Genomic DNA, 13,770 nt, shown 5'->3' on the forward strand with positions numbered 1-13,770 from the left:
TATTCAGACAACAACATATTTTTTAATTACATCAGTAGCCAAAAAAAAAGAAAAAATCCTGAACAGACTGGGCAACAGAACATTAGGGAACAGTATGGGATTTTGAGATGTTTGAATGTCTCTTCTCAGTTGTTCTTAACTGTTGGAAGACAATTGGTAATAATTAGTTAGTTAATAATTCAGTTAGTGAAATCAATAAATGTATTTTATATATAGTGTATGATCAATAATTTCAGTTAATCTACAAACCAAGTTGAGTGTACTGTTTATTCAGCACTACTATATGTGATGTCGTATTTTCCATTGAATCAAACATAATGTTCATATTAAAGGTCAAATGATCTGCACACAAACTTACAGGTATGTAAGCTTTCATTTTCAACCTGGACAAAAGAAAACTGACAAAAATCTGGGAAGAAAAGAAATAGTAAAGGTAATATTCAAAAAATTAATTAAAAAGGAAATATGTATTTTTTATTGTATTGTTATGGATAAATACATTCAGTATATCAATATGCAAAGTGTGTAGACATTCACTATTTGACCAAAGGCATGTAGACACCTGCCCATCAAACCCATATGTGGGCCTTCCAAAGGTTGAAGCACAAAACTGTGTAGAAAGTTAAGTTTAAGAATTAATCGGTCCAAACACATCTTTTGGTTGAACTGAAGTAAATAATTTGTACAAGACTAATGATCTCATGCCTAGATGGGTATCCCCACAGCCACGCTCCACAATCTAACTGTAAATCTTCCCAGAACAGTGAAGGCTGTTATAGCAACAATAAGGAGACCAACTCCAAGCAAAAAAAGCAAAAAGGGGTATGCTGGTGTCCACATACCTTTGGCCATACAGTATATCTAGCAACTGATTTTGTGAAAATAATTACCACTGTTTATAGCTTCTGTATCGTCATACGGATTCTCTCGTTCAACTGTGTGAGAAAGAGGTATCATTAGCTTTATTATCCATGCATATTTATCAGACAAGAAAAACACATATTCACTCCCTAAAATTCTATTTGGATATAGATCCTCCTAGATGCCTACTTCTGTCCCAAGTCCAGAAAATGATGAAATTGTGTACATTTTAACATGACTTAAATGACATGTAAAATAGATCTGAAATCAAATAAATGTTTAATTATACATGTACATGGCCAGTGAATTAGCTCTAGCTAGCATTGATTGCTATAGCTAGCTAATGTTTCCAATGGGCTGACAGCAATAGCTAGCGAAGTTTACTATAGTGTTGCATGTGTGCTGTATAGCTATTCAACAACCTTCATCTACCTGACCAAATGAAAATACATTTCATTGTATTAATCAGTTCATTGTAAATAAATGCAAAATCTCTATGGAATGCAGAAACCGCCGACGTATACAATCTGTTTTGTACATTATATGACTTCCTCTGTCCTTATATATACCCATATGTCTTATATATAAACACTAGTAATTATTTTTTTATATATTAAATGAAAGGTTTCAAACACAAATAGTATTGTAATTATTCTAAATAATTTAAGTTGATTTTTTTTTAATTGTATAATGTATTTTATTTTTGGTTATTTATTTTTGTAGCATGTTAATATTATTAACATACTTTTTGACTACAGCTAGTCTTATTTTCTGATCTTAATAATATAGTTTGTACTGTAGTAATAATAAAGTTTACATTCCTACCATTGGTTTTCATTTGGTTGTATTGTTATGGCAATGTAGGGCTCATGAAAGTACTTGAGTAAGGAAATTAACTTTCTATTGATGGCCATGCCAAACTGTTTTAGGTCCAGTTAATAGTGACGATATCAACTTATTAAATTATTCTGGTCTGTATAGGGTTAAAATATTTATTTAATAAAGATTATTCATCACTGGGCAAATGAAAAATGAATAATTCTGTTCAGACATTGGTTAATTACTATCTCTCACAATGGTTAAAACAAAGATGAAGATCCAACAAACAGGTAGACGTTGGGCGATTAACAAACAGATGAAGCAGGCAAGGTGAGATCACAAGAAAACAATAGCTGATATTAGACAGGATGCAAGAAACTAAAGATGGAACAGAGAACAAGGCTTGCTATAGCGAGCTCACAAGAAAACAGCAATAATACTTTGCCACAAAGATGTGACACACTAAGGTTTAAATAACGCAACAATTTAAAGGGGAAACACAGAACATATGAGAATAATCAGCACACAGTCGGGGAACAGCCAGTAACAAGACAGGGGCAGATATAAGACATGAATAAAAAAAGACACATGATGAAGCAACCAAACAAAAGAACCGAGCAGAGCATAAATCGAATATGCACAAATGAACCTGTCCTGCCAGTTGCTCAGCACTGCACACTCGTGGTAATCATTGGTTAAATATAAAATATATAGGACATAAATATAAATTATACTATTACTACACAATAGATCAGCAACAACAGGTAGGTAGTGAGGAAAAATGTCCATACCTTTGTGTGTGTTTTCCTTTTTCTGTTTTTGGAAATAGATGTACACCCCAACCAGTATGGCCAAAAGGAAGATAGCAGAGGTTGCTGAGGTTATAATTAGCATTGTGGCATTCATAATGACTACTGTGTCAGTTTGCTCCTGTGCACTTTGTGTTGCACCTTTAGCTGCAAGTATGATAAAAGTCAACATTCATTTTGTTTCAGACATTCATTTTCTTCATGAGTGAATAATGACAGTTGTGAAAAGGAAGTGGGATGTTGAGCAGAAACAATGAGTAAAAGCCAAAGTGAAAAGGTGAATTCTTCTCCATTCTCTTCAAGTAAGCATGACCTCACTTCTCCATTCTTTTCAAGTAAGCATGATATTCAGCCTGAAATGACAGACTGCAGGTCTGGACTACATAGCAGCTTTTATTGGTCAAGGACTGTCTGAGAAAGTGTCTGACCAATATGTAAAACGATCAATCAGTTTGAAACAGTTTTGTTCAGTGTTATGTTTTGGGGTATCTGAACCATGTTCACATAATTTGGAAAATCCAGCTTTTAGCTGATCTTTATAAAGTCTCATTCTCACACAACGGCTTCCTTCTTCCATGAGGGAAATAGAACATCACAACAGCTGTGTACCATTAAAAAACACAACAAAATTCTCCTAGAAATCCTATAGAATCCAATCAAACAGATGACAGCTTAGAAACTCTTGAATTCCCTCAAACTCAAAATTTCCAATTTCCTGTTTCATATGCATCACACATTCAGCCAGTGGTTTTGGGCATGAGACTAAGGCTGTGTGCCCCACCTGATTTAAACTATCCACTGTCATTCCTATGCCAAAGAACAATTAGCCATCTTGTCAAAATAACTATTGTCTTTTATTTATTGCATCATTAGTCATGAAGGTCTTTAAGAGATTTATCAAAAAAATGTTCACTCCACCCTCACCCATACTAACAGCAGTGGGAACTATGTGAGGCTACTGTTTATAGACAACAGTATAAAATACATAGTCCCAAATAGGCGTGCCTCCCAGCTCAGAGCCCTTGGGCTTAACACCACACTCTGCAACTGGGTCCTGGACTTTCTCACAGGCAGATCCCAGGTAGTGAGAGTGGGGTCAGTTCACATCGAAGCACTATAACTCTGAACACTGGCACCACAAGGTTGTGTCCTGAACCTGCTGCTCTACTCTCTATATACATGACTGGCTGTCCCACAATAGCTCCACTTCTATTGACAAGTTTGCTGATGATAGATGCTCATATCCAGCAACAATAAGGCCACATACCATGATGAGATCTCTCTGAATGTCCCCAAAAATTAAAAAAAAATTGTGGACTGCAGGAAGAGGCAGCAACAGAACTAAATCTCACTCAAGATTGACAGTACCCCTGTAGAGAGTACAGCTAATCATTTAGCCATTGTGTGATGTTCAGGTGCCCACATACTTGGCCATACAGTGTAATTTTCCAGCCACAGCCACAGATATAGCCTCATCAATCCCTGAAGCTGATGAAAAATCAGCTTCAGGGTTTGTCAAACACTCCACCAACAGCCACAAGCTCACTCTGTATGTGACTTCTGCTTCAGCCTCATAGCTTTCAACTGAACTGTCTGATTCTAGGTTATCCATGTGTGGATCATCTAGACTTCTACTCTGGACATATTCTTCACTGTCCATGCCCATTTACTGTTAACAGATTTACTGATATCTCTGACTCCCAAACTGCATTGCTGTGCATCCAACCCAGCAACTCTCTCTACAACAACTCCTGAGGCACAGAATACAAAACTGACACTGTCGCCAACTTTCAGAAAACCTAGTCATTGTCTACACAAGCATGAGTGCCAAAAAATGCTACAATGTATCGTGGGTCCACACCTATTTATGTAAGTTTAAACTTGTCAGATTTTTAATCTACTGTAGTAACTATAAATCTCCTCCAATTCAATTAGTTTTCTTATTATATTCACTGATTTTGAGATCAAAGATCTGACATTGAGATCAAGAAAGATATCTTTAGAAATTTGTGATTTCTAAATAATATCTAATATATCTGACCAAAACTGTTCATGTCTTACCTTTAATTTGCCAAGTAGTAGAGCCATTTTCTGAAGAAAAATGCACAGGAAATTAGATAGCAGACATAGTATACTTCCATCAAGTAGATACATGTGGATACAGGTGAGTCAAAGGAAAAGCTTACTTTTTTTCTTTGCATTGTTTATTCAATGTAATGTAATTCAACTTGTTGTAATGCTAGTGTTCCAGCACTTCAGCACAGAAGAATTTAGAGCTATTAGAAGATTAATAAGAACGGTGTAAAAATCATCCAGGAACCTGCACTTAGCCAAAATAAGTGAATAGAAATGCCTTGTGGATGCAAGAGGTCAACCTAGAATGGCGAGACTGGGTCATGCTGACAGAGAGGCTACACTTAATAAGCTAATTCATTTGTACAATCATTGTGAGCAGAAAGACATCTGCGCTACATCAGAAGACCACATCGTTCCACATCTGTTGTGTCCGTGGCACAATTTTAGGGTTTTCATTTGACTCACCCTTGTATCTCTAATGTGAAACAAAAATGTATTAACATTTGTATTGTGCAATATTTTCTATTTGTCTTTTTAAATTTCTTTCTTTCTTTAGGCTACTTGCACGTTAACTGTCTGTTACAACTGAATTTCCCCACTGTGGGATCAATAAGGTTTTATTATTATCATTATCATTATCATTTTAGAGTACGCTGAAGAAAATAACTAAAACCTAAGCAACTGAAGTATGTGTTCATATTTGAGATAAAGTGAATCTATTTGGAACAAACCTTTGACAATAAGCTTAAATTTATAACATGAAGTGGAACTCCCTGAAAGTGCACACCAGAACCACTGAGTATCTGTGGGCCACATAGGACTGATAGTCAGTGAACCATTCTTCATTGTTTTTGCTCTCTCACATAGTGGTTTCTGGGCTCCACTGGAGGTGCAGCCTGTAGGACAACGAGTTATAGGAATAGTCACATCTGCTTCAAGAGTCCCCCAGATTAACTGCGAAGCATCAAGATGTGATCTGTCCACAGGACATTGAAGCATAAATGTCTTGTTCAGAACAGCTTCAAATGGATCAATGCTTTTGCAATCTAGAAAAAAGAAAGAAAGAAATTATATGTTAGTTAAATAGATCAAATGCATAGGTCTCATGACAAGGAAAGTTTACAAATAATGCAAGCTGCTAAGATCTTGTTTTAAAACAAATAATATATTATTTATATATATTAGAATAAAATCTAAAGAGTTTCTGCAAACACTGGTAAAGACAAACAGAGTAAATTAAGTGTAATGTTCATAGAGAAATTGGAAAGGAAGTCAATTAACTTAGAAGCATGAGGGGGAAGATGAGACTAGGTAATGCACATAAACATGGAACGAAATATTTGCAAAGAGATTCAGAAAGCAGCAGGTACGTGAAATAGGTGGAAACAATGTGAGCAATAACACATGAATTAAATATTCAGGTTTACATTACTTACACCAATCAGGCATAACATTATGAGCACTGAGAGGTAAGGTGAATAACACTGATCTCCTTATCATGGCGGGTGGGATATATTAGGCAGCAAGTGAACATTTTGTCCTAAATGTTGATGTGGTTGAAGCAGGACAAAATGGGCAAGTGTAAGGATTTGAGCGAGTTTGACAAGGGCCAAATTGTGATGGCTAGATGACTGGATCAGAGCATCTCCAAAACTGCAGCTCTTGTGGGGTGTTCCCGGTCTGCAGTGGTCAGTATCTATCAAAAGTGGACCAAAGAAGGAACAGTGGTGAACTGGCGACAGGGTCATGGGTGGCAAAGGTTCACTGATGCACGTGGGGAGTGAAGGCTGGCCCGTGTGGTCTAATCCAACAGACAAGCTACTGTTGCACAAATTTGCTGAAGAAGTTAATGCTGGTTCTGATAGAAAGGTGTCAGAATATACAGTGCTTGACGGGTCAGGGCTGTTTTGACAGCAAAAGGGGGACCAACATAATATTAGGCAGGTGGTCATAATGTTATGCCTGGTCGGTGTATATACATTGTGTCATTTGTTGAGAACTAAATAATAGGACAATAAAAACCAAAACATAAGCCCATTCAGGGCTGGTAGGCAGAACAATAAACTCACACATGCAGTAATGCAGAATACCAGAGGTGCAACTTGCTAACTTATTACTGCAGTCACTTTATCTCATCACAGTCTGTTACTTGCCTTCACTTTTGTTTTTGCTCAGAGAAAAAGCAAGGACTGTGCAATATTTGGTATGTTTCTTAGCAGAGTACTTATACTTCAAAACATTGCGCTCTATGTAAATTGGTTTATCGTAGTCTTGCTATTATGTGTATACACTGACATTAGCTCCAATTTTTTTGCTCCAGATTTTGTACTATCCAGAGCTATACAATGACAATTAAAGGCTTTATAATCTATTTCTATTTCTATTCTCAAAGCTGGTGAAACTGGTTCATAATCATTTATGCTTAATAACTGGACAGTTTGATTGCTGAAGTTTAACTGACCTGATGTTATACTGTGATGATTAAAAGTACTCTTAATTTATTTGAGCTGATATCAGCTATCAAAGACTGGGAGAGGAAAAAAAGGATTATAGAGTGAATAATTTCTGAATCATGTCTAAAGTCAGTTTGTTTTGAAAAGCCATCTATAAGATGTAAAGGGCACGATACCAGCAATTTCCTGAATTTCCAGATTTATGTAAAGCTGCTTTGTCCATTGTTAAAAGCACTATGCGATTAAAATTGAATAGATTCAGAAGATATCAATTTCCATTATTATGTTTAAAATCAGGTATTTAAATTTATACACACTGCCTATAGATATCTGCGGAAATTATACTGCATAATGCCACATTTTTCCTAATTACAGATGATTTTGTGAAGGTCAGTATCATAAATTGTTTTTGAATACATAAAACATTGTGATCCTAATTTACCTTTGATCAAAGTCTGAAGTTGAGGCTCATCTGAAAAGAAAAATGAAAAACCACTAAAATGAAATCACTAAATGATATTCATATACACATGCATTTATACACATTATTATTATTATTATTATTAATATTAATTTGTTCAGAAACATACCTTTGACTGAAATCTTTATTTCAGAACAGTAAGGCCCAGTTCTGTTTTGCACTGTACAACGATACCAAACCGCATCTGTGATCGCCACAGGACTAATGATCAGTGATCCAGTTCCTTTTTCTAAATCTTCCACAGCTCTTACTTTACATAGAGGTTTCTGGGTTCTGTTGTTAATAGCTCCTGTGGTGCAGGATGAGGAGCAGTTACCAACTCTTTCTGCTCTTTCACCTTGAAGAACTTCCCAAATGACCTGTGTGGCTTCAGGCCATGTTGTTAAAGGGCATGTAAGTGTAACTACTGAATTCAGCACTGCATCAACATTTAAAACACTACACTCTGGGTAGAAAGAAGAGACAAAGACAGCAAGTGAATTTAATAGCAGTTGAACATTCAATCAAATTCTGTAGTTAAAAAATTATATAAATTTTATAAATAAAATGTAACTATAAGTGAAAAAAATTGCATTTGTCACTAGATTCTATTCTACAAATCACAAGTTAAGAAACTCCCCCAGGCACACAGCCATGCACCTGTAGAATATTTTCTCAGTTTGTGTTACTATCACAAACACCAGCACAAAGTCAATAAATATAACTGTTCGTATATCTGTCATTGTGAGTCATAAATGATATTTCTTTGTTTTGGCCAAATGCATATGTAGGAGTTTCTTAATTAATGACTTTGTGTACCTGCAGTAAAGAATGTGGGAATGTGTAACTGTTTGCAACTCCCAAAGTATTTTCTCTGTAAATTTCAAATTTACTGATATTTATTGTGTGACTATTTTTCATAACTACTACTATAACTGGTGATTCCACTGTTACAGCTTCTCAGCTGTTTTGTTCCAATAATACATTCATGCTGCTCTAAAGGCCTTTGAGGTGTGGTTTATAGGAAATGAGAAAGAGAAGCAGAAAGTCAAGTTCAAGAGTTAAAATTTCAGAAAACAGAAGTGCTAAGGGAGCACTTTCAGTATGTTTTGTTATGGTATATACTGTATATATATACAGCTCTGGAAAAAAAAAAAGAGACCACTGCAAAATAATCAGTTTCTTATGTTTTTTTCTTACAGGTGCATGTATTGGTGAGATGAACAGTTTTGTTTCATTTTTTTGTGAACTGCTGACAATATTTCTCCTAAATTCAAAATATACCTATTGTTATTTAAATTAAATTTCTTAATTAAAATTAAGAAATCAGTATTTGGTGGAATAACCCCGATTTGCATGCTCCATGCTCTCCACCAGTTTCTCACATTGCTGTTGGGGAACTTTATACCACTCTTTTTGCTTGATAGATTGTGAACATCCATCTTCCACTTGATGACATTCCAGAGGTTTTCAATATATATATATTGGAAAAAAAAAAAAAAGAGAGACCACTGCCCAATCTCCAGATTTGAACCATATTGAAAACCTCTGGAATATATATGAATATGAATATGAATATGAATATGAATATATATATATATATATATATATATATATATATATATATATATATATATATATATATATATATATATATATATATATATAAAGTGTTTAATATAGTCGTTCAGGTATAAAAAAAGTGAATAAGCTATGCATAATATATGATATGATATGATATGTAACTAGTGTATTCATTGTATATGTAACTAGTGTATTCTCCTCTGTAACCATATCAGTAATTAGTCCTTGCTGAGTTGTCCTTGATTATAGATTTTTCTTAAAAAATTACCATGTATTACATTAAGATTCTGATTAACTCCTGATCCCAGCAGCTTGTAATATGTGTTGCTATTTAGCTAATCATAATTTCTATTTTTTCATAAATATAATCAGGTTTTGCACCATGAATTGTAAATGTCTGTATATTCAACAAATAACCAGTTCAATAAATTGAAAAACAGGAGCAAAAATCCATCAAATAAGAATTCAAGCAAGCTCAGGACCAGAAACATGACGTTTAGATATATAGATATGCAGATAATAATACAAAGCGATAGTGATCAATTGTGAATAAATATCAAACTCACTTCTGCATTCTGTTGAAGCCAGCATCAGAAGAAATATTAAGTGGTAAGAATCAAACCGGCACCATGCCATCATTCAGATCCTGTCAATACACTGTGTTCTCTGTAGTGAGTAAGCCTTCCTCAATGTGTCCTCAGACCTGCTGTAGTTTCTGATTGTGAGAAAAGAGGAAATACTAAAAAAAGAAGTATTCTTTATTCTTCTATATCTTGAGACAAAGTGAAGATGATTTCCAGAACTTCATGCTTTTAGTCCTGCTCTGTAATCATTTAAGTTGGAATAATGATCATTATTAATTGAAAATCTTCCAAAATTCTAAAATTGGCTCAAAAATAATATTTTATTTCTTTCTCAGTTGTTTAAACAGAGGAAACAAACAAACAAATAAAAAAATAAATATCTGTTTTGGGGGGTGTCCATATTCATCATTGATTTATTTATTTTGATGTCACACTGATATCACACTGTATCGTGATATGGTTCGTTACTGGAAGCTTTTCAGCACGGTGCACACTAGTGCCATCTTGTGGTCAAAAGGATGAAAAGCTGCCTTGCCTTTGTGTCTCAGAGGACATAGCCATTTTTTATTGTTTCATGTAATAAACCACTTTGTAATCTGAAAATCATATAGGTGAAGATATGAAAGAATGGGATGAAGGAATTGATTAATTTTGCTATTGGTATAAGCTTTATAAGTTAAAGGTTCATTTCATTGATGGAAAAATTCCCCAAAAACTAAAGCCATCTGCAGGCCTGGCAGAGGATCACCAGGAAAGAAACCTAGTATTTGGTAAATGTCATCAGTCACTGACCACACAGGATGTGCAACCAAGTATTAAAAACATCAGTTTACATTAGAATTATTTTAGTTTGATCAATTATTTCACTGACTGTGAATGTGAACACAAACTAATGCAAGCCTCAAATGTAATCATCTAATCTGTACACAAACAGGATCTGTTTGGTTAAACCTTAGAAAATAGGATGATAACCAGCAGTAAAAGATATTCACTGGACAGAAAATTGAAGATCAAAATCTTGTATGATTATGCTGTGACACTAATGATGATTTTGTACAATTTAGTTAAAGGAGAAGTTCACTTCCAGAACAAAAATTTACAAATAATTTATTCATCCCCCTTGTCATCCAAGATGTTCATATCTTTCTTTCTGCAGTCAAAAAGAAATTGTTTTTAGAGGAAAACATTTCAGGATTTTTCTCCATATAGTGGACTTCAATGGTGCCCGTGAGTTTGTACTTAGAGAATGCAGTTTAAATGCAGCCTCAAAGGGCTCTAAAGGATCCCAGCCGAGGAAGAAGGGTCTTATCTTGCCAAACGATCGGTCATTTTGTTAGAAAAAAATACTTTTTAACCACAAAATCTCGTGTAGCACTAGCTCTGGGATGCGTGTCCACGACACTACATACTGCGTAATCACGTCAAAAGGTCACGTAGGTGGAACTACAGACCCACTGTTTACAAAGCGAACATGCAAAGACCAAGGAAGTGCAAAAAAGTCAAACAATCTTTACTAACAATAAGGTAGAAGGAGAATGTATGGGTGTGTTGATATTCAGGTGCAGAGCAAGCAACCACAGCTTCAATTGCTCAGGATTTTTAAAGGAAATTTTTGAGCAGTCATGTTAAACATCTTGGATGACAAGGGGGTGAGTAAATTATTTGTAAATTTTTGTTCTGGAAGTGAACTTCCACACATTCATTCCTTTGTAAATGTGATATTCTGGGAAAATAAAGACTCAAGGCTCGAGATCTAGGAATATTTTGCATTTTTTAATCAGAATATATTACATATTATTAATTGTGCATGATGGCAATTTACAATGGCTATTAAGGTTAAACAAAATTGACATTTAACAATATTCTTATTTTAAAAAATGGACTAAGAACCAGTTAACAGGTTTAAAACCAGTCCAAATTAAAATGTTGTTTTCTTTCACAGTCAGAGAAAAAGGCCCCCAAACAGATTTAAGTCCAAATTAACATCTTGTATTTAAATAGTACTTCCATACAACCATATTCATCAATATTTTTTGCAACATAAAATATGGTTTAACAAAAGAATGCATTCGACATGACAGTGTAGAGTGTCCATATTGCAGCCTTCTTTGTAAATATAGGCCAACAATTTGCTCTAATTCAGACATCTAAAATGAAAATCTGAATAACGTTTAGAGACTACCATATCAGACATATGACCTCAGATCTGTTGATGTAGAAGTCACTCTTAAAGTAAACACTCAATACTTATATATTATATTTGTGCACCAGAGGACACAAATATTCTCAGTTAAAGCCAATGCCCAGTGCCTTATTCTTCACCATGTTGAATTTACAGATGAAGACTTGGATGTAGGCGGGGTCTGCACGGTAATGATAGGTTTTGGTGATACTTGGGGCCGGTTCAGCTGACATGACGACTGGTGGCTGGAAGAGTGAGGAAGAGGAGAAGTACTGCGAAACACACGTTACATAGTCCATCAACCAACGGTATTGCTGCTCAGATAAACGCTCACGAACACCGTCACCCTGAGAGACAGAAAGTGTAAATACTGAAAACAGATAATTTTATGTGGCAGTCGGTAAAAAAATAAAAGTAAAAAAGTGTTTACCTCACTGTTGCTGGTAACTCGATGCTGCTGCAGAGTGAGTGTGAGTTTTTCAGGGTTGTGTGCATCCTGTTGACACTGTACCTCAGTAATAGGAAAGGCCTGCTGTTGTGTGTCTTCACACACACTCACAATAAAGAGCACCTCTCCACTTAGGAGCAGACAGCCTGCATGCTCCTGCCCTGAACTGCTCATCATGCATACACACAGTGCCATGTGTACTTCCGGATGCCCCACAGACTGCATCATCTTCCTGTAATAATACATGTACACACAAAAACACAGATTAATGCAGCAAATTAAATACAGAATGTCCATACACAAACACAAGGATGTTAGTAGAATTATCCCTCCTGTATTTCTGTCTCAAGTCTCAGCCCAAGAAAAGTCAGGTAGTGCAAAAATCGTTCCATACAGATTAACTTCACTGTTAATGAGTACACACTGCACTCAATATGAGGAATATTCCTCTGCAATCATCTAGCTAGATTTCCAAATATAGTCTAAGAATCCAGCCATCAAATAATCAAACTATATTGTGTGCACAAATCATACACAGTTGCTAGTATATTAGGTACACAAACTACAATGCAGTATACTATACAGTATTCATACTGTCCATATAAATGCATACACATTTAAAACTTAATCAATTACCCCACAGGTTCTTTTTCTTGTGGTCACCAGAGAGGCAGATAGGGTCACAAGAAGTTTTACAAACAGTTGTATAAAGTTATGTGAAAAAGACAGTATACCCTCCTTCAGTTCTTGCTTAATGCACCTAAATAACGATTGTGTTATGTAACCTCAGATGATGACAAAAATCTGCAGTGGCCCTTATCCAGAGCGACTTTTATCTAATTTATACAACTGAGCATTTAAGGGCCTTGATTACAGGCCCAGAAGTGGCATCTCGGTGGTCCTGATTTCAATATGCAGTCATATTTATTTACACTCCACAATGGCAGCACTGAGAGTGACTTTCTACCCAGCAGTGACACCGAGGAGTCAAGATACTAAAAAAAAACAAATAAAAGCAAATGTTTTCATGTATTCTGCATGGACAAGTGATCCAAGTATTCTTAAACACTTCATTCGATTTTTTCCCCAAGTTGTTTAAAATGCTCCAAACTGCTTGACCTGTCTAAAATTAACAAGAGATTAAAAACTAAGGGCAGGGCTTTCAAATAGAGACATAAGAGAAAGTCAGAATCAGAATCTGAATTTTAGCTTTCATTTCTAATTTAAAAGCCACTAATTCTTTGAGTGGAAATTATTGAAAAAATATAAGAATGTGATTGACTGGTGTTTCTTGCTACCCTGTTACATTCACTGTTTAACAGCTCTGAATGTCTATTCTTTGTTTGAGCCCAGTGTTTTGACTTAAAGTGTGATTAACTTCAAGACAAACTGTTCCAATCTGTTTTGCTCACCTAAAATTAGGTGACAAAGTTCTAAGTTGCTTAACACATCAAGGTAAGTATCCAGAAATGAAATCTACTGTCTCAATGGTTC

General features: G+C 35.2%; 2 protein-coding genes across 8 annotated transcripts in view; both read right to left on the reverse strand.

Moving 5' to 3' along the window:
- LOC131344113 (uncharacterized) lies at positions 1 to 9,777 on the reverse strand. 3 transcript variants are annotated; one of them, XM_058376098.1, is made up of 9 exons: positions 9,629 to 9,777; positions 7,609 to 7,944; positions 7,461 to 7,490; positions 5,297 to 5,611; positions 4,551 to 4,580; positions 2,472 to 2,636; positions 891 to 935; positions 359 to 409; positions 1 to 139 (listed from the first exon to the last, which is right to left on the reverse strand). In XM_058376098.1, exons 1-9 carry the CDS (start codon positions 9,699 to 9,701, stop codon positions 126 to 128), a joined length of 1,059 nt encoding a protein of 352 aa, XP_058232081.1. In that variant the 5' UTR covers positions 9,702 to 9,777; the 3' UTR covers positions 1 to 125. The 3 variants fall into 3 exon arrangements, with proteins under 3 accessions (XP_058232081.1, XP_058232080.1, XP_058232079.1); XM_058376097.1 differs by lacking the exon at positions 1 to 139 and having other exon boundaries at positions 327 to 409; XM_058376096.1 differs by lacking the exons at positions 1 to 139; positions 359 to 409; positions 891 to 935 and having other exon boundaries at positions 1,545 to 2,636.
- Positions 9,778 to 11,390: 1,613 nt separating this feature from the next.
- LOC131344108 (intermembrane lipid transfer protein VPS13B-like) overlaps positions 11,391 to 13,770 on the reverse strand; it is a 91,237-nt gene continuing 88,857 nt past the window's right edge. For all 5 annotated transcript variants that reach the window (XM_058376089.1, XM_058376091.1, XM_058376087.1 and 2 more), the window contains 2 exons: positions 12,259 to 12,508; positions 11,391 to 12,175 (listed from right to left, as the gene is read on the reverse strand). In XM_058376089.1, the coding sequence (XP_058232072.1) occupies positions 11,933 to 12,175; positions 12,259 to 12,508 (493 nt within the window). In that variant the 3' untranslated portion in view covers positions 11,391 to 11,932. The remainder of the gene's footprint in view (positions 12,176 to 12,258; positions 12,509 to 13,770) is intronic.

This window comes from Hemibagrus wyckioides, linkage group LG23 (assembly GCF_019097595.1).
Source record: "Hemibagrus wyckioides isolate EC202008001 linkage group LG23, SWU_Hwy_1.0, whole genome shotgun sequence".
Lineage (NCBI taxonomy): Eukaryota > Metazoa > Chordata > Actinopteri > Siluriformes > Bagridae > Hemibagrus > Hemibagrus wyckioides.